General features: G+C 46.3%; 1 protein-coding gene across 5 annotated transcripts in view; it reads right to left on the bottom strand.

Moving 5' to 3' along the window:
• Positions 1–27,561, bottom strand: part of GLIS3 (GLIS family zinc finger 3) — a 193,619-nt gene that overhangs the window by 62,378 nt on the left and 103,680 nt on the right. For all 5 annotated transcript variants that reach the window (XM_083483316.1, XM_083483315.1, XM_083483319.1 and 2 more), the window contains one exon: positions 844–1,005. In XM_083483316.1, the coding sequence (XP_083339442.1) occupies positions 844–1,005 (162 nt within the window). The remainder of the gene's footprint in view (positions 1–843; positions 1,006–27,561) is intronic.

Here is a 27,561-nt window from a genome sequence, read left to right as displayed (position 1 = left end):
TCTCACAGGCCTATATAAGTTCAGCACAAACAGTTGGGCCTGGTGAGCATTTAAGGTCCCCAACCCTAATCTGTGGGTTGCCATCTGATTGGATTTTATTCTGATCCTGATCTGATTTTAGGATGTATTTTAATTGATTGCCTGATTTCATGTTAATGTGTTATACATTTGATGTTAGCCGTTCTGAGCCCAGTTTTGCCTGGGGAGTGCAGGGTATAAATAATAATAATAATAATAATAATAATAATAATAATAATAATAATAATAATAATTAGACAGCAGCTTCTGCCTCCTTGAAACAGGTATAGAAATAAGGACATTTCTTGAAATGATCTCATCTGCTGTTAAAAACAAAAAATCTAGTTTCAATTAAATAAATTTGCTACTGCCTCTTGCAAAAGTTAGTGTCTCTGGGATACATCCAGACATAGGACTCAGCGACACAGCAAATAAAACATTTTAAATGTGTTGTAAAGTGCAATTTACAAATGTGACACTAGATGGCAACAGTGAGCTATGCAAAATTCAATGTATTTTTCAAAATGTTTTTTAAAAAGCATTTTCACACTGTGTTTTTTTTAAATATATATGTGTAGATTCCATCCTGGTCATACATAGAGCAGGCCCACTGGAATCAATGGGACTTCAGCCAGGACCAATTGAAGACCCACTGATTTCAATGGGTCTGCGCTTAAGTGTGATTCAATCTTCATCTAACCTTCTGCCTCTGCCCCAAATTCTCCATAGCCAACAATCTCCCCTTTCAAAGTTCTAATTGCAGAGAACAAGAGCTACAGCAGAGTCAAAGCAGGAGAGCAATCTGAAATGCCGTTCTTCCCTTACCGTGTCCAGGTGAGTCCTCTGATGCTTGGCTCGGTCGCTGGAATTACTAAAGGCTTTTTGACAGCCTGGATGCTGGCAAAGGTAAGGCTTTTCTCCTGTGTGGCTCCTTAAGTGAATCTTGAGGTTTTCTAGTCTAGAAAAGGCCTTCTTGCAGCCTTCAAACTGTGGAGCAAAAGAACATTGCTAAGATTGGCGAAAAGGGGAAGGGGGAAGGAACTCCCCCCCTTTTTTTGAGCAAATGCTTCTTGCACATTCAGGCTAATTGCCTGATTTTGAAACAAGGCTGCAGCCTGTGAACGAGTGTGAGGGAGAGAATTAGTGTCATGGCCGCCATCTCCACTTTGGTTGTTCGCAGGCTCAATCCAAGTATCTGAACAGAGCCGATAAGTAGTTAGCTCTGTGTGTTCAGGAAACCTGGGATTCAGCTATACAGCTGCAAATATAATGTTAAAGGGCATTTTAAGTGCATTATACAAATATGACACTAGATAGCGCTGATGAGCTAATGGCAAATTCCACATATATTTCAAAACTTTTTTTAAAAAAATAAATAATTTGCAGCATTTTTTATACATGCCCTGGAAATGACAGAAGCCCTCCCTGTGTGCAAGCAACATCCACACCTTCTGATAAATGTGTGGTGGTCTTACCCTAATACATGGGTAGGCAAACTAAGGCCCAGGAGCCGGAGCCGGCCCAATCGCCTTCTCAATCCGACCCATGGACAGTCTGGGAATCAGCATGTTTTTACATGAATAGAAGGTGTCCTTTTATGTAAAATGCATCTCTGGGTTATTTGTGGGGCATAGGAATTCGTTCATCCCCCCCATATAGTCCAGCCCCCCCCCACAAGGTCTGATGGACAGTGGGCCGAACCCCAGCTGAAAAAGTTTGCTGACCCCTGCTCTAATGCATTCCCTAACACTTCAACGGATGAGTCCCGAGCAAAGACTTCGGCTTGCGCAGTGGGGCTTTCTCCCTCTCCTCCGCCCCACAGCCCCCAAAATTGGCATGGGTGGGGGTGGGAGAGGGGAGGTTGCTCTGGCTGGCAAGCCCTGACGGAACAATCAATGGAGTGCAATGTTGAATTGCTCCCCATAAATTTCAGTCATGTGGCTTCACCCCCAAAGAATCCTGGCCACTGTAGGTTACATCGCACAGAGCTATGATTCCCAGCACCCTTAACAAACTACAGTTCCCAGGAATTTGGAGGGGAGGTCATGTGCTTTAAATGTGTTTTAAAGGTATGGTTTGTAAGCAGCCTGAAAATCTTTATTAGTCATGTATTGCTGAGTATAGTGGTACCTCGGGTTGCATACGCTTCAGGTTACATACGCTTCAGGTTACAGACTCCGCTAACCCAGAAATAGTGCTTCAGGTTAAGTACTTTGCTTCAGGATGAGAACAGAAATCGTGCTCCAGCAGCGCAGCAGCAGCAGGAGGCCCCATTAGCTAAAGTGGTGCTTCAGGTTAAGAGCAGTTTCAGGTTAAGTACGCACCTCCGGAATGAATTAAGTACTTAACCCGAGGTACCACTGTAGTTAAAAGATTCCCCATGCCTGCTTTAAAGTCTTGTGCACATTGAATGTGTGATATTATTATTATTATTATTATTATTATTATTATTATTATTATTATTACTATCATCATCATCAACAACAACAGCAGCAGCAACTGCAAATAGATTCTTATGGAATGACTGCAAATAGTGTTAGATTACCTTCAGAATTAGGCATTAAGTCCACAGTGATAGACTGACATTTCTCAGAATGACATTTTTCTAAACGGGACAAAACAGGCATGGTTTTCTTTCCTAATAGGATTTTAGGCTTAGTTAGCTTATTCCCAAATTAGCTACAATTAGGTGCTGAAACATGAAACCAAGTTGATTTCAGTTATATTTTCAAATGGGAACGTTCATAACTTCTGAGTTATTAAAGCATAAGTATGAAAGAGGATGTAGCACCTTAACCACAATTAATCATTTTAATACTTGTCAAGCTTTTGCCATTTTAAGACCTTTCAACACTCATAGAAGTAAGTCTGAATCATCCAGACTTTCTGGAAGCATAAAAAATTCATGGATTTAGTGAAATAATATAAAAATAACAGAATTCTGTAATGTTTTCCTGGTTACTGTATTTTATTCTGTACTGTAACATTTAAACCGATGCTGTAAACTAACTTATAAAGATAATTTCCTGGACTATGTTTTTTAAATTTTGTGTTTGTGTTAGTGTTCTTACTAATCAAATGGAGTTTGAATCTATTTACATGTAGATTCCCCCCTCTTTATAGAGGATATATATATACAGCACTAATTGAAATAAGAGGTTTTTAAACACTAAAGTTTATAGTGAAGGTTATGAACAAGGGAAATGTGAATTATTATATTAATTTCGCTATGAATGAATGAATTCATTATAGATGGCTGGCTTTCTCTCACTGAGAGGAAAAGTATACATGATTATCCATTGTGAGGGGGTGAGATTCCTTGACTTTTGCACCTAGAGGCTTAAATCTGAAGCGGAAGATACCCAGGGATGGGAGCCTGGAGGCTTCTTAACCAGTCAGCTGTTGCTATGTTGACATGCTTGGGGGTGGGGGGGAGATAAAACTTTCAGCTGGGGGGGGGCAGATGGAGGCTATTTTTAGCAGAGAAACTGCTGGAGGCGAAGTTGTTCCTCAACATAGCTTTCGGATGTTACAAACTTATACCACAAGCCTCTTGCACAATCAAGTTCACGCCCGGCTGGCACCGTGTGTTTTAATGTCCAAAAAGAATGTTTTGTAGGAAAGTTGTGTGAAGAGGTCATGCAAGCAGCTTCTTCGCAATCTTATTATAAGAAAGTCCCTTTCTTATAATAATAATTCTAAAGTACCTCTACAACAGACACAAAAATTTTGTACACTCAGAGGCCCAAGACAACCCAATTACTGGAAAAGTCTGAACGCTGAGCTGTTTTCCCCCCATTTATTTACAGTGGTGCCTCGCAAGACGAAAAGAATCCGTTCTGTGATTCTCTTCATCTAGCGGTTTTTTCGTCTTGCGAAGCAAGCCCATTGACGGATTAGCGGATTAGCACTATTAGCGGCTTTTAGCGGCTTATCTGCTGATCGGATCAGCTGATAAGCGGCTTAGCGGCTTAGAAAAAGGGGGAGAAGGAAAAAAAACCTGCAGGAACTCACAAGGCATTGTCGTCTTGCGAAGCAAGCCCATAGGAGATTCGTTTTGCGAAGCACCTCCAAAACGGAAAACTCTTTCGTCTAGCGAGTTTTCCGTCTTGCGAGGCATTTGTCTTGCGGGGCACCACTGTATTGCGAAAAACACATCAAGTATCCTTCATGAATAACAGAGCCCTTTTCTCCAGGAGAAATACCAAACCAAGCCATGTATGCAGTGGATTGCAAAGTGGGACCATTGCCCCTTCCTACCCTTGACTAAGAGATTGACAGATGCACTTAACTTTGCATATCCACAAAGTTTAGACCTCACAAAGTCAGTCACCATTGAGATGCACCTTTTTTTGTATTTATAAAAGCTGAAAACTTAGCACTGGAAAAAAGATCACTGGAACTTTAGACTGTACACCCCTTTCACATGTAACTTGCCTTTTGCTCCAATCTTCTGTACACTTACATGGCAGTAAGCCCCAATGAACAATACAGGACTTACTTCTGAGTAAACATGGAATCGATTACAACACAACACAGATGCCTTGAACCTTTGATGGCCGTGCTGTATGCATGTACCTATAAATGACGCACACAAACATACTGACTTTGTGGGAACTATTTCTAAGTAAAGATTCTTAGGATTGGGCTTCAGGTTTAGTACGCCTCCCCATTTCAGTCCTGGCTGACTTTTCTGTTGTTATTGTGAAGAAAGTAAATATTATGACAAGCTTCTTGGAAGAGAAATTACTTTTGAATGTGTCAGCTGGTAATAATTTGAAAACAATGTGGAATGAAAGCCATCGGAAGAAAAAAACGGAGAACCTGAGAATTAGTTTGCTGCAACTCTTTGTTGGAAAGCAGTTTGGAACTTTTCTGCTTTTCTCTCTTTTCTGCCTTCCTTTCCCAACTGCTCAAATGCTTGTATGGTTTATTTTTCATTACTGCCAATTTTATTGTAGTGTAAGTGCCCTCTTTCTTCTTACAAGCATTCACATCTTAGTCAATGAGTGAATGGTTTGCTCCTGCTAGCTTAGGGAAGAGTGAAGTCTGCGGATTCCTGCTTCTCCTGCATACCCCAGGACCACCTCCATCCTGTTCCAGAGGGATGGGTGATTCTCTGGAGCCATGCAGGAGATGGCACTGGGGACAGAACTGGCAAAAGTCATCTTCCCCTGCTAACCTGACTCTAACCTCATATTATCATCCCAGAACTATCTCATTTGCACGTGTGTGTGTGTGTGTGTGTGTGTGTGTGCAGTGCCGTTTTTACGTACAGTGGTACCTCGGGTTACATACGCTTCAGGTTACATATGCTTCAGGTTACAGCCTCTGCTAAACCAGAAATAGTGCTTCAGGTTAAGAACTTTGCTTCAGGATAAGAACAGCCCAATAGAAACCACACCCCTCTGAAGCTGCCATTAGTTGTGGAAGGAGAAACTTGCCAGCTTTAAAATTTAATCCTCCTCCTTACATTCACTTAAGACTTCCTGCCAAATATAAATTTTATTTTCCTATGAGCAAACATTGTAATTTGCTGGATTTCTGTAGCCTATATGGAGTTTTAAGCAGATTTCCATATGTAACTCTATCCAAGCGTCCTGGAACGTCCCATCAAATGCAGTGGGACTTATTTCTGAGTTCACAGTGTACATCTTCTTTAAAAACAAAATGAGCATGGTTCACAACAAAGAACATGGAAAAAGCAGTGATTGCACCTTTTGATTTCTCAATAGCATAGAATTTATTTTTAAAATGCTAAAATACACTGAAGAACCTTCATAAACATAGGTCTCATGATCAGGGGTATTATTTGCTTATGGGAAAAGAGAGCCCTTAAAATAAATGGCTGTGTTTTGATGTCTTCAAATTGTTCAGATAAACTAACACTGATTTTAATTACAGCTTGAAGAGTTCTCATTAAAATGGAGCATTGGATAGTGTAGTTCTCTGAGTTATTTATGTGCATTAACATCAGATTTTGAATGATTGAGGCAGTGGCGTAGCGTGGGGGGTGCAGGGGGGCCGGCCGCACCGGGCGCAACATCCGGGGGTTAGGGTTAGGGGGCGCAAATCCACGGGTTAGGGGGCGCAAATTACTTGCCTTGCCCCGGGGTGCTTGAAATGAAATATACCCCTGGGATGAGTGCCATTCCTGCTCTCTTCCTAGGCATGTGTTATGTCCGTTATTTAAAAAATACAACAAAAATATGTTGTGCTTCGGTTATCAACATTTATAAATTGCAGCACCTACATGGTAATTCTTCCTGAGCAAGAATTTAGCACTGAGCAGGTGGCTCACTGCAGGATGCTATTATTTGATTAGCGTATATTAACATCTCACATCTACATGCTTTTATGTAATAAACCAGTCTGGAAAACATTCTGCATTTTCTATCAGATACACTCTCACCTTCATTCAATTACCCTTAGTTGAAAACAAATTAAATTAATATAGCCTAATATTTAAAACCTAACCAGCCTCCTCTTCTGGGCACAGCTATTTTTCATTCTCTCTCTTTTTTTTGCCCAGGGTGAAATACAAAAACAGAATATTCAATTAGTGGTTCAAGAGAAAGATTGCCAAAAAGAACAGTTGGATTAAAAAGAAAAAGGCAAAAGGACTTGTATTTGAAGCGGTGGGAGTCCATCAGAGTAACAAACAGGCTGAGAATGTTTCTCTTTTTCTCTCCACAAGTAATCCATATGCAAATTTTCTGCAACATTCAGTATGTACTTCCTAGCTCTGTAAACATTTTTCTATTCTTTGCTGCTTAGCTCCCTCTGCTTTTTTCAATTAGGCCCTATTTGTTTAGAAAAGGATTATGCTCTGTATCTTACAGAGAAATAATTTAAAACTAGAAATATACAAGAAATTCTTTTAGAATCCATGTTTGCATTCTGCTGGGAACTGTAAATAATAAGTGTGCAAGGGGGCAGGGGGTTCATCCTTCATTTTATATGCTCAGCCAAGTGCCACTTCTAACATTCATGACATATCAGGTGTCAGAGCTGCTTGAAGATCCTAGCTCACGGAGGATCACGCTAGCCAGCGATCATTAAGTAAAAGTCTTTATTGAATTACAGTTTCCATTCTCACGCTGCTGCTCGCAACTCTACGCCTAGTAGCTAGGTCGGCGAAGCTCCGTCTGAGTCTCCGCCCCGTGTGCACCAACTTAATATCCTAGCCTTGCTCCACCTTTTCCGCCTGACTGTCCTCCTCTGGGTCCCTCTACCCCCCGGGGCTTCTTCCTTCCGGGATTCTTCTGACGCTGACCCGGACCCTCCTGCCTCCTTGCGCCGGGCTTTAGGACCTGGTTCCCTTTCGGGGCTGCTTACTGCGCCGCCTTCCTCTGCATTTGAACTTGGCGCGCGCGCCCAACCTTCCACTTTCCTCTTAACCGTTTCTTCGCTCCCCGATGGAGGTGTGGCCACTCCTGACTCATGCCCTCCCTCCTGTGGTGAGCTGCCAGCGCTTCCCCCCTGGCTCCCTTCCTCTTCCCTGCTTCCTGGCGGTGACGCTGGTCCCGATTTCCAGCTGCTCCCCCCTGAGTCCCCTCTGGCTCTATCTTCCTGGGGTGCCCCCCTAGACTCCCCCCTTGCCCTGGCCACTGGTGCTCCTTTCTGTGAATCCTCTGATTCACTGGAAAGACTAGGAGATCTCGGGTCGTCGTCATCACTCATCTTTTCTTCTGCCTCCTCCCCTTCGCTCTCTGTTTCCTCCCTTGCCCGTGCCTCTGCTCCTAAACCCCTGACATCCATCCCCCCCTCGAAGCCCCCCATTCCCCCCTCCCCTCCTTCCGGTGCTGGAGCTGGGGGCTGCTGTTGCAAAGTGACGAACGTCGGATATCGGTCGCTTCCCGTGGCGGGCCTCCATCTGAACTCTCCCGGGTCTTCCTCCCTGCTCTCGTCGACGACGGTCACCTCCGCTTCCATCTCTGTGCCGCCGTGCTCGAAACCAGGGTCGTCCCCGAAAATGTCCATGTCCGTCTCTCCCTCACTTCCTCCTGGCGGCGTTGCTCGTCCTGAGCATTCCAGCCACTTTCTGCGGAACTGCTCCTCTGGCCTATCGTCCCACCAATACGAGGGTTCTGAGGCAGATCCCGAGGGTGACCCCTCCGGGGAACGGACGTCTCGTGTCGGTTCCTCGTCCGAGTCGAACCCCCGGAACGTGCTGGCCGAAAGCGTGGGCGTGAAAAGCCAGTCGTCGAAAAAGTCTGCTGGCATAGGTCTATGTGGGAAGAGGGCATGAAACTCGTCTTTGAGCAGAGGTTCGTCTAAGGCGTAGCCCGGCACCCAGCTGTTCGCACTGGCCGGGGTGCCCTCCTTGGCGAGAAAGTATTCTACCCCCTCTTCCCCCCATCTGGAGTCCAAAATCTCCGTGACTTCGTTGATGCGCTCCTTCTGTGCCACTCCCGCGTGCCCTGTTCTGTCTCTGGCCGGACTCGGCGCCGTTCCGGGTTCCTGGAACCTGTGCGGTGCCTTGTAGGGAGTGAGCACCGATCTGTGGAATACCGGATGCATTCTGGAACCCTCCGGAAGTGCCAGTCTGAAAGCTACCGGGTTGACCTGCTCTTCGACTTGGTAGGGCCCCAGTTGTTTATGCCCTAGTTTCTTCTTGGCCAACGACCTGGCCGGCACTGCGTGGGCTGCTAACCAAACCCAGTCTCCCACGTGGAGCTCTTCTCCAACCCTTCTGTGCTTGTCTGCTTGTACCTTGTATGCGTGCTTGGCCAGCTCCAGGTGGCGCCTCAGCTGATCGTGGACTTCCTGCAGCTCCGACGCGAACGCATCTGCTGTCTGCGGCTCCCCCTCCCCCATTCTTTCCAGTCCCGGGAAGGTTCTGGGGTGCCTCCCGTTGTTGGCGAAGAACGGCGTGACCCCCGTGGACACGTGCTTCGTGTTGTTGTAGGCGAACTCGGCAAGCGGCAGGTAATCCACCCACGTCGCAGGCTGTTGATTTGCATAACATCTCAGGTACTGCTGCATGATGGCATTGACCCGTTCCGCTTGCCCGTTGGTCTGCGGGTGTCTCGCCGACGCCAGGTTGATCTTGACGTTCAGGAAGCCCATCAGCTTCTGCCAGAAATTCGAGATGAACTGCCGCCCCCGGTCGGACAGAATAGACCGTGGCAGACCGTGAACCTTGAACACGTGGTCTATGAACAGTTTGGCGGTTTGCTCCGCCGTGGCCACCTTAGCACACGGAATGAAATGCGCCATCTTGGAAAACAGGTCCACCACCACCAGCACTGCCGTCTTGCCCCTTGAGCTGGGCAGATCCGTGACAAAGTCCAGGGCCACCCTTTCCCAAGGTTCGACCGGAGTTTGCAGCGGTTCCAACAGTCCGGCCGGCGGTTTGTGCACTGGTTTGGCCCTCTGGCAGGTGTCACACCTCGCCACGTAGTCTGCGACCTCCCCTCTCATTCCAGGCCACCAGAAATCCCTGGCTACTAATTCCACCGTCTTCTCCTTGCCAAAGTGCCCGGCCGTGGGCGCGTCGTGCAGCTGCTGCAGCACCTTGGCTCGAAGTTCGTCTCCCGGCACGTAGATGGCCCCTTTACGGATGAGCAATCCATCTCTTAGCTGGAAACCGTCGGCCGCTGCCTTGCCCCTTTGCACCTCTGCCATCTTTGCTTGTGCGAAGGAGTCCCCCTGCAACGCTCGTCGCACCGCCTCTAGGTCCACGGTCGCCGCGGCGCACGCCCACACTGTTGGTGCGAAGATGTGCATGGCGGCCGCTGGTGTTGCGTCCTCCAGATACTGTGGCTTACGGGAGAGAGCGTCTGCCATGATGTTGGTGTCCCCCGGGACATACTCTATTCGGAAGTCGAAGTTCGCAAAGAACTCAGCCCAACGTATCTGCCTCTGGTTCAGGAACTGTGCCGTGCGCCAGTGCTCTAGATTCTTGTGGTCCGTGCAAACCTGCACCGTGTGCTTGGCGCCGATCAGAAAGTGCCTCCACGCCTTGAACGCTGCGTGAATGGCCAGCAACTCCCTGTCCCATATGGTGTAGTTCTGCTCGGACTTGCTGAGCTTCCTGGAGTAAAACGCTCCCGGTCGCCACACCCCCTGCGGGTCTTTCTGCAGCAGGACCGCCCCCACGGCTCTGTCCGAGGCGTCTGTCTCCACCCTCATCGGCTTGCTGGGGTTGACATGAAGCAGCTGCTCTTCCGACGCGAAGAGACGCTTGAGTGCCTGAAAGGACTGCTCCGCCTGCTCTGTCCAAATGAACTTCTTTTTCTTGGAGCTAAGCGTGTCAGTGATGGCCGCCGTCTGCATCGCGAAGCCCTTGATAAACTTGCGATAGAAGTTCGCAAAGCCGACAAACCGTTGGACCTCCTTCCGGTTGCGCGGGCTCTTCCAATCCAACACCGCTCGAACCTTGGCGCTGTCCATGGCGAGCCCCTTGTCAGACAGCTTGTAGCCCAGAAAATCCACCTCCGGCACGTCAAATTGGCACTTCTCCAGCTTGGCGTAGAGCCTATGTTGCTTTAGCCTGCTCAGCACTTCCTTGACGTGTTTGTCATGCTCCTGCTGCGACTCCGAAAAGATCAGGATGTCATCTAAGAAACAGACGCACGTCTTGTAGAGAAGTCCCGCCAACACGTGATGCATAAATGCTTGAAAAACGTGGGAGCCATTTTGCAATCCAAAAGGCATAATTCTATATTCGTAGGTCCCCAGTGGCGTGAACATGGCTGTCTTCCACTCATCACCCTCCCGCATGCGAATGAGGTTGTACGCCCCCCGCAGGTCCAACTTGGTGAACACTCTGCCCTTCCGTACCTTTGCGAGGAGGTCGTCAATTCGGGGCATGGGGAAGTCCGATGGCCTAGTCACACTGTTCAAAATCCTGTAATCCACTACGAGTCTCTTTTGGGGCGTGTCCCGCTTCTTAACAAAGAATACGGGACTGCCCCCCACTGCCCTGGACTCCCGGATGAAGCCGCGCTGCAAATTATGATCAATGAACTCCTTGAGTTCTTGCAGTTCGTCCTCTGACATGGAATACAGTTTCCCTTTAGGCAGCGCCGCCCCCGGCAGCAGGTCAATTTTGCAGTCATATGGTCTGTGAGGGGGTAGCCTGTCTGCCTCCTTCTCGCAGAAAACTTCCAAAAATTCAGCGTACTTGTGGGGAATCGCTTGCAGCGTGCCTAGCAGCAGCTGTGACTCCTCTTCCTCTCCTTCCTGCCTGGGCACGATGCAGTGTTCAGCACAAAAGGAAGAGCCGAAGGTCAGCTGCCTCTGGTACCAAGCCATCGTTGGGCTGTGCTTGTCCAGCCAACTCATGCCCAATACAATGGGCGTGTCAGATAGTTGAGTGACGTTGAAGCTGATGATTTCTCTGTGATTCCCAAGTCGCATCACCATTGGTGGCGTCTGCTTCACCACTTGCCCCCCGAGCAGCTCCCTGCCATCCACCGTGACAACCTGCAGGGGCAGTGTGGCCGGCAGCAACTGCACAGCGTGCCTGTCGACAAAGTCCTGCCCTATAAAGTCCGCATTGCTGCCTGAGTCAATGGTGATTGGCACGTCCATGGTGATTCCATTGGGCAGCTGGAGAGATGCTGTGAGCCTCACTACTGGTTTGGGCGGGAGGGGGTTCACGGGCTGTAAAATCTCTGGGGACTGCGTCACTAACACGTCTGGCTGGGCCCCAGTGCCTCTTCCTCCAGCCAGACAGCGTCGTTTCCCTGCTGTGGTCCTCCTTGCTGCGTTGCTGCAGTCACCATTGCTGAGGCTGCAGTGAGCTTGTGGGGCCTCTGGGGACACTCTTTTGCCATATGCCCTGGCTCCTCACAGACGTAACACTTCCTGTTCCCTCTAGGAGGCTTCGCTTTCACTGCTGCCGGTGCTAGGGCTCTGGTTGCTGACTGAGCCCTTGCACCTCCAACCTCCATAGGTTCGGCTCCTCCTCCTGGCGGAGGCGTGGATTGCGCCCGCGCTGCTTCTCTGGGAAGGAAGGAGGGGCCCCCGGCTGGTTCGCGCCCTCCACGCCCTTCGTCCCTGCTCCACGGACGTCCTTCCAGCCTCACCCCCACTGCCAGTGCCCTCTGAACGACCTCCTGGGTGGTTCGGGGTCTCTCCCCCCTCGCAATCTCATCTTTAATCGAGTTGTGCAGCCCCTCCCAAAAGAGGTCTCTTACAGGAGCCGAATCTCTGTCCCATTCCAGGGCACTGACCAAGGCGAAAAAGCGGGCATGATACTGCCTGACGCTGGCCCTCCCTTGTCTCAGCCCATGCACCTCCTTCCGTGCAAGATCCACGTCAATACTTGATAAAAAACACCCATCCATCGCTTTAATAAAGGCATCTGCATTCTGGAGCGCCGGATCCTTATCTCTCCATAAATTGCGTAGCCATGCTTTCGCATCCCCATGCAAATGGGACATGATGAACCCCACTCTCTCTTGTTCATCTCTAAAGTCTTTATGCAGCAGTTGCAGTGCGCACAGTACGTCGGCTCTAAAGTTGGGATACTGTTGCAGGTTCCCATCGAAGTGAGAGACCAGCCCGCCTGTCCGTCTCGCCAACCCAATTCCCTCCTGCCGGGGTGTCTGCTTTGTCAGCACGTCTAACCTGACCTGGAGATCCCTGCAGGCGGCAGCTGCTTCCTCCTCTCTCTTCCTGGATGCGAGAGCCTCGGCGTTCAGTTGTGCCACTGCGTTTCTGAGTTCCTCTATCTGCTGCTCAGCCGTCATGTCGTCTGCCGTTCGTGAGCTCGCTAGTAGGCACCTGTTTCTCTCCCCTCCTCGAGGCTGTAGATGCCCACAAGAGGGAGACGGAGCTTACTGTCAGAGCTGCTTGAAGATCCTAGCTCACGGAGGATCACGCTAGCCAGCGATCATTAAGTAAAAGTCTTTATTGAATTACAGTTTCCATTCTCACGCTGCTGCTCGCAACTCTACGCCTAGTAGCTAGGTCGGCGAAGCTCCGTCTGAGTCTCCGCCCCGTGTGCACCAACTTAATATCCTAGCCTTGCTCCACCTTTTCCGCCTGACTGTCCTCCTCTGGGTCCCTCTACCCCCCGGGGCTTCTTCCTTCCGGGATTCTTCTGACGCTGACCCGGACCCTCCTGCCTCCTTGCGCCGGGCTTTAGGACCTGGTTCCCTTTCGGGGCTGCTTACTGCGCCACCTTCCTCTGCATTTGAACTTGGCGCGCGCGCCCAACCTTCCACTTTCCTCTTAACCGTTTCTTCGCTCCCCGATGGAGGTGTGGCCACTCCTGACTCATGCCCTCCCTCCTGTGGTGAGCTGCCAGCGCTTCCCCCCTGGCTCCCTTCCTCTTCCCTGCTTCCTGGCGGTGACGCTGGTCCCGATTTCCAGCTGCTCCCCCCTGAGTCCCCTCTGGCTCTATCTTCCTGGGGTGCCCCCCTAGACTCCCCCCTTGCCCTGGCCACTGGTGCTCCTTTCTGTGAATCCTCTGATTCACTGGAAAGACTAGGAGATCTCGGGTCGTCGTCATCACTCATCTTTTCTTCTGCCTCCTCCCCTTCGCTCTCTGTTTCCTCCCTTGCCCGTGCCTCTGCTCCTAAACCCCTGACATCAGGCAACAGCCACACACGTCACGTGCTGCCTTTCCAGAAACCACCTTTTCTGTCTTCAGTAGCATATTCTCTGGCCATGCAAGGCAGGCCTTGTGGGTCAGGCCCACGGTGGGTACCTGCACAGCTGTCCTCCTGCCTGCTGCTTCCTCTGCAAAGACAGATGGGCTTGGGAATTCTTGCCTCACCAACATTAAAAGTAAAAAAAAATCTAAACAAACAAACAAACAAACAAACAAACTGAAAAGAATAAACAAAATGTGTGCTGTTTTAGCGGATATTTCATCTTGTAAGTCGTAAGACTGGACTTTCCATTTTTACTACGCTATATTTGTAGCTATCAGTGGCGGAGCGTGGGGGGTGCAGGGGGGGCCGGCGACACCGGGCGCAACATCTGGGGGTTAGGGTTAGGGGGCGCAAATCCATGGGTTAGGGGGCGCAAATTACTTGCCTTGCCCCGGGTGCTGACAACCTACGCTACGCCACTGGTAGCTATAGAGAATTTATAAAGGTAAAGGGACCCCTGACCATTAGGTCCAGTCGTGGCCGACTCTGGGGTTGAGGCGCTCATCTTGTTTTAATGGCCGAGGGAGCCGGCGTACAGCTTCCGGGTCATGTGGCCAGCATGACTAAGCCGCTTCTGGTGAACCAGAGCAGCGCACGGAAACGCCATTTACCTTTCTGCCAGACCTATTTATCTACTTTCACTTTGATGTGCTTTCGAACTGCTAGGTGGGCAGGAGAGAGAATTTATACCCACTGCCATTTTTCCACATAATTTACTATTCCTATTATACTGTGGCATCAGTTTTAAAACCCCACTAAATTAGATTTTTAAAATAAAAAAATACATGCATATGTATGCACAAATAGCTGACCATTTCCAAATTGTAATAATTATCATAGTTCTAAATGCCTCTCATACAGCCAACTTCCTCATCACTGTCTGCTTAACTTTATACCATGAGCAGTGGTTGAAAGCTCTGATTGTTCCTCTTAAAGTCTAATGGCTTGAAATAAAGCCGGCTGATACATTTGTACGCATAAAGAAGCTGGTGGCAGCCTCTTCCCCACCCCACCCCACCCTGCAGAATGGTAAAATTGGCCTGCCAAAGAGAATTTGGGTTTTTTAACACATTCCCCGTTTGGCTGAGCTAACCAGTTATTCTGCACATGCTATCAAGACTGCAGACTTTCCTTTCTTGAGGTCATTAAGCTTGTCAGAACTAATTTGTCACCCCAACGGCCGACCCTCATTGCCTCTGACAGCAGCACAAGTATCAAAACTTAACAGTGCCTTGCATCAGAAGGATGCAAACGTCCGATCAGAGCCCCATTGCATGTTCTGATTGTCTGGTGCAAAAAGGCCTTCTGATCTCCTAAGACAAGGGACAGGATCAGTTAAGTTACATGGGTCACAACAGTCATGTAGTAATCTTTTTTGAGGGGGTGGGGGGGAGGGAGAACAATAAGCAAGTCTGGAGGATGAACAAGGGGGACTTGGAAGACTGAATTCAGCTGGAGTTTAGTTTCTGAGGACCAGGGTTATCTATTTCGTTTTTACACACAAGTGAAAAAACTTGGAAACAGCATTGATTTCAGAGTTGCATAGTTTGGAGCTCTTGAAAAAGAAATTATTAAAGGGTCACCTGACCCAGGGGCTATTTTTCTGGGAAAAGGGGTGCTGGAACTCACCCTGAAGGCCTCCCTTGTTGTCTTATAACGGCAATGGCACCCACATTGAGAGGTACCAGAACTCAGTTCCAGAAAGTTCTGGCTGAAAAAAAGCCCTGACTAGAACAAAAGTTTAAAAAGAAGATGTCTGGTGATTTTAAATAAATTTCACTTGGGGATTAACAGAACAATATGTGAAATGCTGGTATGCCTGTGTTTTTAAATAGCAACTCGGAAAGTCCAGTCAGGATTGGGGCTGTGGCACAGTGAGAAGGATAGTTTTTGTTTTTAATGAAGAATGTGAAGAAATGCAGTAAACAGAATTAAGTGTTAAGAGGCAATGCTCAGGGATGGCCTGCCAAAATACATTCAAGGAAATTTGACGGGTTTATGGTTCATCTCTGATGCAATCCTTTTTAATAACATAATATTTTCTGAAGAAACAGCTGAAGGCAGCAAAACAGAAAAAGAAACCATAGGGAGTAGGGCAGGAAGAGGAAAGTGTGCTCTGTGAGATCCCAAAGACTCTGCTCAATCCTAATGATGTAATTCTGCCTTTAATCTCTGATGGCAAAAGAGCTCTGCTTCCCCCTCCTCCCTTCAGTAATACAAGCTGCCAAGAATTTTGGCAAATGCCAGGTTAACAAAGCCCAATTTTGGAAGCCAGGAGCTAGATTGCAATTTTAAATCATTGCTTCCTCCGTGTCACACAAGAGCTCATTTAAAAATAGAATAGCAGAAATCAATTTAATTTTACAGCTTTTTCCAGTTAAAATATTAGTAATAGAGATTATAAAATTATAAAATACAATTTGCCAACCAACACAGATTCCATAATTATTATTTTTTAAAAGTAAAAGGATATTGTTCAAAACTGAGGTTGTTACACCCTACCTTGTATTTTGTTTAGATATTCTTTAAAAATGAACTGAAAAAGAGTGATGATTATAGCATTTTCCTCAACATGATGTAAAAAGGGAACTAGAGCTAAGATCCAGAAGTCTGTGAGTGAGAGAGAAGATTTCACTTGTGAAGTTCTGCACATGAATGCTCAAGCTCTTGCGCAAGCTGTGCGCAGAATTAGCTGTGCGAAAGAAGATTCTGCAGGCAGAAGAGACTCTCCAGATCCCAGCCCCAAACCTTTGGAAATCTGGAGTTATTTTATTCCCCACTCCCTTTATACTTGACTACAGCCAGATGGCCGGCTCTTATGTTAATCTCATTTATCATTGATTTCCAAATGGCCTGCATGATTCACTTATGTGTGGTAATGAAACTATAGTACATAATATGCCATTCAATTTACGTACATGTTAACATGTTAAATGTCAGACCGTGTTTACTCAGTAATTAATATATAGACTTAACATATGGTATCCACTAATAATAATAATAATAATAATAATAATAATAAGCTGGCTGTGTTAGTGACTCTCAAGAGGTTTATTATCTGAAGGCTGCAGACTGGGTTAATGGAAATCCTTTGACTTACGCCAGCTGCAGTGCCAATGGGAAAGGACTTGGGGCAGATGCTCAGGACCTCAATGCGCTGGAGGGCCCCAAACAAATCAGAATTGGCTTATGACATTTTGAAATTAATACACCGTGGGTTGGTTCACACAGAAGGCAAGCCATGCTTTGTTTAGAAGAACGATGGTTTGTTTACACAATCAAAGCCACCCAGTGGCGTAGCGTGGGGGGTGCCAGGGGTGCCGGCCGCACCGGGCGCAACATTTGGGGGGCGCGTTTGGCCGGCCCTCCTCGAGGAAGCAGGAACCCCACTGTCCTCGGACCTCCTCCGAAGCCTGGCGGTGGGGCGGAGAGACCTTCTCCCCGCACCAGCCTTCGGATGGCTGTCCTGAAGACTTGTGGTGGGAGCAGTGGCGTAGCGTGGGGGGTGCAGGGGGGCCTGCTGCACCTGGCGCAACATCTGGGGGGGCGCGGAAGAGACTCGAGTGCTAAAATCCACGGGTTAGGGGGCGCAAATTACTTGCCTTGCCCCGGGTGCTGAGAACCCACGCTACGCCACTGAAGCCACCCCAGACAACGAACCAGAGCATAGCCTATCTTGCCTTGATCCTGGTTCGTTTCAGCACTCTGACCCAGATACTTGTCCTGCTACATTAAGTGAAACAAGCCAGGGTTACTTTGCTCATCTTCAGGTCTGGTCCAGGCTTAGCCTAACACAGCCATGAACCTAACCATCACTATTTAAAGAAGTGGGGGACCATAAGGCTATTAAGTTCAGAGTCTAAAATTATCTAGCTGCACCACTGGATCTCAGTTAGTTTTGCCTGTTTGAGGATGTTTTTAATATTTGATGTTTTATTGCGTTTTTAATATTCTGTTGGGAGCTGCCCAGCATGTCTGGGGAAACCCAGCCAATAAATTGTTGTTGTTGTTGTTGTTGTTGTTGTTGTTGTTGTTGTTATAACATAGCACACAGAGAGACATGATCAGATGGTATCTGAAAATGTTACATTTCCAAAAGCTGCAAAATATGGGAAAGGGTAGGAATTTCTTCAGATGCTCCATTATGTTATTTGCCTTTTATTTGAGCTGCACTGAAAAAAAACAAATCAGGAGTATTTCTGTATAAATGCCATGGCAAATATTCACTAACGGTGCATTTGAGGTATGTCAAAAGTAAATACGTGTTTTATTATGCTGTCACATTAACCCACATTTTGGCCAAGCTACGTGATATGGGGTGGTTGTCTCTCTTTTTCCAAATGGGTTTGGTTTCTTTTTAGTTAGCGACTTTGAAACAGCACCTAGTAATTGCCTATGATCAATGAATGCAAGGGCCCCACTTTGTTCAACACAACCACTCGCATAACTTGTAAGCTTACAATGAAAAAATGCACACCAAAACAGGTCTGAAGGGGGGTGTCAAATTGAATAAAACTCAGAAGGTAAAGGGGCCTCTGACCATTAGGTCCAGTCGCGGATGGCTCTAGGGTTGTGGCACTCATCTTGCTTTATTGGCCGAGGGAGCCGGCGTATAGCTTCCGGGTCATGTGGGCAGCAGGACTAAGCCGCTTCTGGCGAACCAGAGCAGCGCATGGAAACGCCGTTTACCTTCCCGCCGGAACGGTACCTATTTATCTACTTGCACTTTGACGTGCTTTCGAACTGCTAGGTGGGGAGGAGCAGGGACCAAGCAACGGGAGCTCTCCCCCGTCGTGGGGATTCGAACCGCCGGCCTTCTGATCGGCAAGTCCTGGGCTCTGTGGTTTAACCCACAGCGCCACCCGCGTCCCTAAAACATTTGCGTAAATCAAGCCTCAATCAACAGAGGATGAAGCAGGTCTATTACTTGAAAAGAGCACATTTTCCAAACCAGCTATGTGTTTTTGCCACTATTCTTGTTTAAGAAGGCATGTGGAAAATAATTTACAGTCAAAATCAGCCCCATAATTAAGATGTATCTGCAATGGAAATGATGCGTCTCTCTTGGGATCCTGACTGCCAGACGGCCAAGCCAAAATGTAAACATAATAAGCACTCATCCACGATGCACAGAGTAGCATGACAGGGCTGTGGTTATCAGATTGGCATCTTTGAAATGCTCTATTTGGGCTATTTACACGTCAGCCTTTAATAAAAGTACTTTTGAAGACTGTCTCATATTTAACAAATTATTCTGCTACAACAGTTAAACCTATCACACCCCAGATTTCTGAAATATCTTGCCGCATTCTTGATTCATGGAGGAGAGGAAGGAGTTTAGCCACCTCTGAGTATTTACCTTTCAGCACAGCTGATCCTCGGAGCTGTTGGAAGTTAGAATAATTAACAATAATGCACATTTCAGCTAATTCTGGTTTGATATTATTCCAAAGCTATATTAGAGAGATTTTTTTTGGTGAATTATGTCTGTGGCATGCTCCAGGTGTAACAGGAAACCATGGTTTCTTGCTTCTTCTTCTTTTTTAATTAAAGATTTTCTTGTTTTACAGAAGTATGTCTAATGTCTCTCGTATTTTTTCCATGTAACATTTTTACAAATCAATTTCATTTGTTGAGACATTAGGAAGAAAGGGGGGGAGGGGGAGATGGGGGGGTCGGGTGGCGATGTTTCTATTTTGCTTAATGTATGTAGGGTTTGGTGTCAGCGTTACTTGTGCCGGTTCTCTGCTGTTCACTTGTGTTCCTTTGGTGGTGAGAGAGGTTGGGGTTGGCCTAGGGTGTGGTTGTTTGTTTGTGATTGGCTGTGGTGATCTTTGTTTTTGTGTGTGAGTGGGGTGGGTGGGTGTTTTGGAACAGGTTAGCCATATTGATTTATATGCTGTTGATGGATTATTGTCATTGTCTTGTTGGGCTGTGTACGTGATAAAGGGGAGCCATACCAGGGTAAAGGCGTCTTCTTCTGTTTCTGTCAGTTTCAGTTTATTGGTTAATTTTTCTAGTAGGGCTGTTTCCCATACTATTTGGTACCATTGGTCCATGCTTACTCCTGACAGGTCTCTCCAGTGTCTGGTTATGGTGTTTCTGGCTGCTGAAAGTAGGTGGGCTATGAGTGCTTTATGGTGTAAATGGGCATTGTTGTCTTGGAAGATGTTTAGTAGGGCCAATTCTGGGGTGATGTCTAATACTTGCTTAGTTATTTTACATATTTCTCGTATGGCTGTTGTCCAGAATAGTTGGATTTTGGGGCCCTCCCACCACATGTGGAGGTATGTGCCTGTGGAGGTGCACCCTCTCCAGCATTTTGATGAGGTTCCTGGGCGTATTAGCGCTAGTTTTCTTGGTGTTAGGTACTACCTGTAGGTGAGTTTCAGAGTAAATGATTCCTCAGGCTAACCTACTCCCCATCCTTTGTCTCTTGTGCTTGTGACAAGGAGAATGGAAGCTTTCACTTCAGATTTAAAACAAACATAGTTCCTCATGATGTTCAAAGTTGGGAAATTCTGGCTTGTACTATGGTAAATGTAAGGAAGCCAGGAACAAAATATGGCTTTAGATCCTGGTTTCCTCTGAAACTATAGTTTAAACAAAGCAGAGACACAATGGTTTCATTCAGATGCAGTGCTTTTTCACCCTATGATAAACAACCATGAAGTTGTTACAATAGGTGCCACACTTTTTAACAAAAAAAGGAGAGGTGACAGTACTGTGTACCCTTGATTAAAGGTAAAGGGACCCCTGACCATTAGGTCCAGTCGTGACCGACTCTGGGGTTGCGGCGCTCATCTCGCTCTATAGGCCGAGGGAGTCGGTGTTTGTCCACAGACAGCTTCCGGGTCATGTGGCCAGCATGACTAAGCTGCTTCTGGTGAACCAGAGCAGCACACAGAAACGCCGTTTACCTTCCCGCCGGAGTGGTACCTATTTATCTACTTGCACTTTGACATGCTTTAGAACGGCTAGGTTGGCAGGAGCTGGGACCGAGCAACAGGAGCTCACCCCGTCGCGGGGATTTGAACTGCCGACCTTCTGATCGGCAAGCCCTAGGCTCTGTGGTTTAACCCACAGCACCACCCGCGTCTCTGTATCCTTGATTACCCCCTGAAAAAAAACCACTGTTCAGATGTCATGATAAACCATGCTTTTTTTTGTTTTGTGAATGAACCATAGCACCATACAATGGACTCACCCCTCTCTTACCCTCTTCTGATGCAAGGAATTTGAAAGCTTAAGGGTTATGTTCAAACCCAGACAATGTACAGTTATTTTGAACCATGTTTAATTAAAACAACAAAAATATCAAACCATAGTTTTTGAAGCTGGTTTATTTCAACTAACTTTAATTAAGATAACCACACATTAGGGTTCATATCCACCACTAAACTGTGGTTAACTGAAATCAAAAGCAAGAGCTTCCAATCTCTTCGTGGTTGAATTGATAAGGAGATGGGATGAAGAGTGTATTCAAAACTGTATACTGTTATGTCTAAACAAGGCCAATGCCAGCAAAATCATTGTTGAAATGAGACAGTAATTTATTCTCATTTTATATTGAGAATTAAGTCTTCCCTTGATTAACACAGAGCTATGTGAAATGCTTTGGTGTAGGCTGCTGAATTATCTAATTTTTACTTTTTATCAGCAATAAATGCCTCTACCATACAAGAAAATACTTCTCCGCTTGGAATTTTCTAGTTCTTGTTAATGTTCTTGAGGTATTTGGTGAAAAATGATATTCATGTTACTATAGATAGATTCTGCTACTCTCAAAAAGAAGTCAAGCGGCACTAGATACACCTTTGCGAAAAGCTATTTTCCCATAAATGGAAAGGCTAGAAAGTTCAGGTGGAATTTCAAATCAAATTGCTAAAGTTTAAAAGAATGATCTCAAAACGTTTTCATAAATACCTATGAAGTATGTAAAAGTGTTCATCAACAGAATGGAAGCTTAGACCCCTCATATTTGCAATATTTCAAGTCTGAGTAAAGCTACCAAAATGTGAAAGGAGAAGAATGGAGTTTTACTGAGGCAATTTCACCTTCTAAAATGGGATTAAATTACTCACTACCATCGATTCAGTTCCATTATGTACTTTGAAGACTTGTGGTTCAAGAACTACAGGCGATGGCTTCTGTGAAATAGGCAAAGTCAGTGTGTTCCCTAAAGAAGTAATAAAATATTTGAAAACACATTTTAAAAAGGAAAGTTATAAAGTCAATTCAAAGGATGCTAAACTGCCCAACTGTGCATGGGACTGAATTCAGATTATATGGCTGCAATAGAGGATAATTTTATTTCATGAAAGCTTATCCTATAATTTGAAAATCATTGGAGGACAACAATTTACAGTAAACTAGGGGAGGAACATAGTTTCTATATGATATAGTGATACATTGTTGAAGAAGAGGAAATACTGATTCAAGCATTTCAGCTATTTATTTGGCAAAACCTCCTATGGGACAACAGTAGAGCGAAGAATCTTCCAGTGGTTCAAGTGGAAGAAACACTTTCAGTAATAAATGGACTGGGCCATAGTGCATAGTATTACAAATGCAGAAAGTGATGATGATGATGATGATGATGATAATAATAATAATAATAATAATAATAATAATAATAATAATAATAATAAATTCACTACTGTGAGAAGCAACCTAGATGTAATGTAGCTGGAAGGGAGTATACAAAAGCAGTCCAATTATTTATTTATTCAGCTTGTACCATGGACCTTTCCTAATATAAGATCAAGGCAGCTAACACCAGCAAAACAACAATAAATTCACAATAATCTCATGAAAACTGGCTGGAACCTGCTGTCAGCTCTTTGCTATATTTGCTATAGCCATGATTATTTTAAAATTGTATCTATAAAATTTGCTGACTGCTCAATCAGTTACCGTATTTTTCGCTCTATAAGACGCTCCCGACCATAAGACGCACCTAGTTTTAGAGGAGGAGAACAAGGAGGAAAAAAAATCTCTCCCTCTCTGCGCAGCGCCTCTCCAGAAAAGCGAAGTCAGAACGGCAAGAAGGATCGCTGTGCAGTGAAAGCAGCGATCCCTCTTGCTCTCCTGGCTTCAGCGAAAGCAACGCAAAGCCTCCTGAGTGCAGTGATAGCTGCGCAGCCTGCATTCGCTCCGTAAGACGCACACACATTTCCCCTCACTTTTTAGGAGGGTGAAAGTGCGTCTTATAGAGCGAAAAATACGGTATGTCCCCATAGCACATGGGAGCCAACACCTAGGGGCCTAGGAGGCTTCACCCCCCTAAAATATTTGAGGGGGCTGCCCCCCAATTGATGGGCACTGTCATTCAAATGGCGTGCACACACTGCGTCATGTGATCGATTATGTGTGGCGAGGCTTACCTGCCCCCCCCCCATATTTTATTCATGCTGGCACCTCTGCCTGGGCAGTTCACATCAAGTTCAAGCGCAAGTTTAATATGCAATTAGACATTAAAATATGAAAGCATTAAAACTGGTGGAGGGAAGCTAGGGCTCAGGGACTGAATGCGTGCCCTCCATGCCTCTGTCTGGCATTTGGGTCTCCCCCAAGGAAATTCCCCCCTTTCCCTGCCCTGCACCTCACTGGTCCGGCTTTGTGACTCCTTGAGGGCGTCTGTCCGGCTAGAGATGCCCTTGAACTCCCAGAATGCCTCTTGCTTTGCTTGGATGGAGAGAGCTATGGGCTTGCAAACCTGACTTTTGTGAGGCTGGGATGTTGCCCACTGTAGATTCTCTTGGCTAAGCAGCTCCTTTCCTCTTTAGGAAAGCTGCCAGGAAAAAGGAAAAAGAAGGAACTCCGCCATCCCATAAGCTGATCAAAGTCTCAATAGCCAAGATGCCCTCTGTGCTGGAATGTCCCTGCTTCTAACCACAACCAGAGCAAGATGCTGGGAGCTTTGTAAAGAAAGAACAATTATTTCTATTCATAGTTCTGAAGTGCGCTTTTTTAATAATGTGTTTACACAGACCAGTTTCTTTGTACACTTTCGCCCAGTGAGCTGACTGCTGATATTGCAGCGGCATTTTGATGAGATTGCATGCAGACATACAGCTGTAAATAGTTGGGGTCAATACTTGGGGAGATACTGAGGTCACGGTATCTCATGGAGAGGGCAGCACAACCAGTTGCTTCCACAGCATTCAATAAGTTAATTGTGCACGGTTTAAAGACGTGCTTTCTTTTGTCACTTTTGAACCTATTGTAAACCAATTTCATTAGGCGCTCCCAAATTATAATATATTGAGAGAGGAATATTCTCTCTGCTAATTCGATGAAGTTCATAATTTTCACAAAGTTTTCTCTTGTGATGTCTTAGGTAAAGGTAAAGGGACCCCTGACCATTGGTCCAGTCATGACCGACTCTGGGGTTGCGGCGCTCATCTCGCTTTATTGGCCGAGGGAGCCAGCATACAGCTTCCGGGTCATGTGGCCAGCATGACTAAGCCGCTTCTGGCGAACCAGAGCAGCGCATGGAAACGCCGTTTACCTTCCCGCCGGAGCGGTACCTATTTATCTACTTGCACTTTGATGTGCTTTCGAACTGCTAGGTTGGCAGGAGCAGGGACTGAGCAATGGGAGCTCACCCCGTCGTGGGGATTCAAACCGCCAACCTTCTGATTGGCAAGTCCTAGGCTCTGTGGTTTAACCCACAGCGCCACCCGCGTCCCTTGTGATGTCTTAGTTATCTTTAAAATAGAACACCACAAATGCTTTGGATTTTTCTTCTCAGAAAGGTGCTCTAAGTCCTGTATCATATTAGTTGTCCCTTTTCGTCCCTTTTTCTCTCCCTGTGTCATTCTTCTTGAGGTGCAGAAATCACAACAGCAGAGTATTCTAAATACAGTTTTACCAGAAATTGATGTAAAAAGCAGTATGAAACTTGCTGCTTATTTTTCCACCCATTTCCTAATGGTTTCTGATATTGAATTTGTGCTCTTGTGCAGCTTCAGTTTCTTTCAATGGAATGTGTGCAGGAAAATGTTACAGCTACTTGTGCCCATAGTTGGCATGCTTTTAAAAAATGGTCATTTCAATTAGACCTTGTTTCACCAGCAATACATCTGTTTACGCAAGAGAAAACTTTCCTAGATTGGCCTAGATTGTGAGCTCATTATGCCTATGTAGAATGGTACATTTTAATTCCTCTTTTTGTTTTCTTGCCACACTATTATATTTACTTGCTAATGCAGAGAACAGAAAAGAACATGACATTCCCAAATACAATTTTTCCCAGGAGTTGTTCTGCCTCTAACAGCATGTGGTAGCTGTGGTTAAGACTTTGAAACAGCTGCACAAACAGCAAAATAAAGCCATTTTAAGTGTTGAGTGATTGGGCAAAAGGAGTTGTATTTAAAGGAGTTCTTCTTGCACAGAAGAACATTGGCCAAGGTAGCCGAGGTACAAGTGCCTTTGGGTTTAATGCAGCTTTAATCATAGGAAGTGATAAGTACTTAACTGGCTAGTTATGCACTGATATGTTTACAAATCCATTGCTTCCCCTTCTTCCAGAATACATGATAAATTGAGGGGGAAGTGTTAATGTTGTTCTTTCTTTCTTTTTCTTTCTTTCTTTCTTTCTTTCTTTCTTTGCATGAAGTTTTCTGATATTATTGTTAGTTTTATTATTTATTTATTTATTTATTTATTTATTTATTTATTTATTTATATTCCTCCTTTTCCCCTGACAGGACACCTTACAGGCACCTTACAGATAAAAACAAGAACTACTAAAAACATAGAAAAATCACTCAAAACATAGAAAAATCACTCATTAAAATACAATTAAACACACACACACACACACAGTAAAAGGTAAAGGACCCTGGATAGTTGGTCCAGTCAAAGGCGCCATCCATCTCTGCTTTCGGGTCAAGGGAGCTGCTATTTGTCCACAGACAGCTTTCTGGGTCATTTGGCCAACATGATTAAACAGCTTCTGGCGCAACTGGACACCGTAATGGAAGCCAGAGCGCACAGAAACAGCCTTTATCTTCCCACCAGAGCGGTACCTATTCATCTCCTTGCACTGCTATGCTTTTGAACTGCTAGGTTGGCAGAAGCTGGGACAGAGCAATGGGAGCTCACCCCGTCGTGGGGATTTGAACTGCTGATCAGCAAGCCCAAGAAGCTCAGTGGTTTAGAACACAGCACCACCCATCTATATATATATATATATATATATATATGTTTAAAACATACCAATAATTACAATAGAACAGCATGGCATCAGCCCTTTCATTAAAAGCAGTCAATTCCCAAAAGCCTTTTAGAACAAGAAAGAAAGGGCAGCAAGCAAGGACATAGTGAGTCTCACTTCTCTAGGGACTGAGAAGACCTCCTGCCATGTCCCCACCAAGTGTGCCTGTGAGGATGGTGGGAATCAGTGAAGGGCTCCAAACCCAGGCAGGGTCAGATGAGGGAATATTTCAGATAGCTGGGACCTAAGCTGTGTAGGACTTAATCAGTGATAACCAGCACTTTGAACTCGGACCGGAAACAGACTGGTAGGCCGTGGAGCTATTGTAACAAGGGAATCATCTGCTCCCTATTCAGCTCCCGGCAACAATTTGGCTGCAGCTCTTTGAGCCAGCTGAAGTTTCTGAGCACTTTTCAAAGGCAGTACAGTAATCCAAATGGGATGTAACTGAAACATGTGTCACTGTGGTCAAATCAGACATTTGTGATGGCCTGGGATTTGGACTCAGAGGCTGAACCTGAGGAATCCCAGCCTGCACAGGAGTCCCCGCCTCCAGAACCAGCTGAGCCGGGGCTGGGGCATGAGCCTGAAGGGTCCTCACCTGTGCCGGATCCTCAGGAGCAGACACCAGCTGAATCTGCTCTGGCTCTGGAGGTGATGGAGGACCCATTGCCTGCAGGTGCTCCACTCTCAGTCCTGTCAGGGGAGGCTGAGGTTGCCTCTGGGTCCGGTAACCCTCCAGCCTCTCCTGAGCTGCAGAGGCTCAGGGCAGAGAGGCGGAGGGAACTAAGTTCTCGCAGGAGGAGTGCTCGCCTCCAGGCCAGGAGAGGTGAGTCACCTGTGGACCAGGGCCACCCTATGCCTGGGGGCAGATAAAAGCCAGCCAGCCCCAGTCCCACGTTGCGGGAGCAACATTGTTGGTAGCCTGTTCCTGCCTGCACCCTGTCCTGCTCTTCTGCCAGAGTTCCTGACCTCACCCGACTCCCTGCCTTGGACCCAGCTTGATGGACAGCTTCCATAGAGCACCCTCAACCTTGGACTGAACTTGGACCTTGCCGCGCGGTTAACCCTCGGGACCAGCACAGCACCTCTGTCTTGCCTGGATTAAGTTTCAGTTTGTTCACCTTCATCCAGTCCATTATCGAAGACAGACACCACTTTAGAACCAAGACAGCTTCCTTGGATTTAGGTGGAAAGGAAAAACAGAGAAGTAGAACATCTGTTGGGATACTGCCAGGAAGATAGTCCATCATGGCCCCCAAGCTCGCTGCCGGACGATCCATCGACCTCCCGTAGTCACGCAGTATGAGCGATTAGCGACACGAGTTTCCTGGAAATACCATGCCACATTCCAGGGCTCATGCACACTCTTATCAGCAGATAATGCACAGCCAGAAGTCGCACTCAGGAGAGCATTATTTACAAGCTTTTATTCAGCGTTGATCAGAACAAAGAAAGACATGACTGCCTGCGACAGTGTCTTCAACAGAGAGAGAGAAACGAAAGCAATAGCAAACATAAACATCCTGTGAACAGGAAATACGCAGGCTGTGACACAAACATCCTGCTCCCTTTTAAGGTGGAACGGAAATATCCTAACAACATCAACATACTGGTGACACTCAACGCCGAAACTCTGGACAACCTCTTTCAGCGGTTTCATATAAAAGTTAAATAGCATAGGGGACAGAACAGGACCCTGAGGGA

Source organism: Podarcis liolepis, assembly GCF_965112155.1.
Source record: "Podarcis liolepis genome assembly, chromosome: 17".
Lineage (NCBI taxonomy): Eukaryota > Metazoa > Chordata > Lepidosauria > Squamata > Lacertidae > Podarcis > Podarcis liolepis.
Note: the sequence above shows the minus strand (reverse complement) of the source record. Positions and strands in the feature narration are given on the sequence as shown.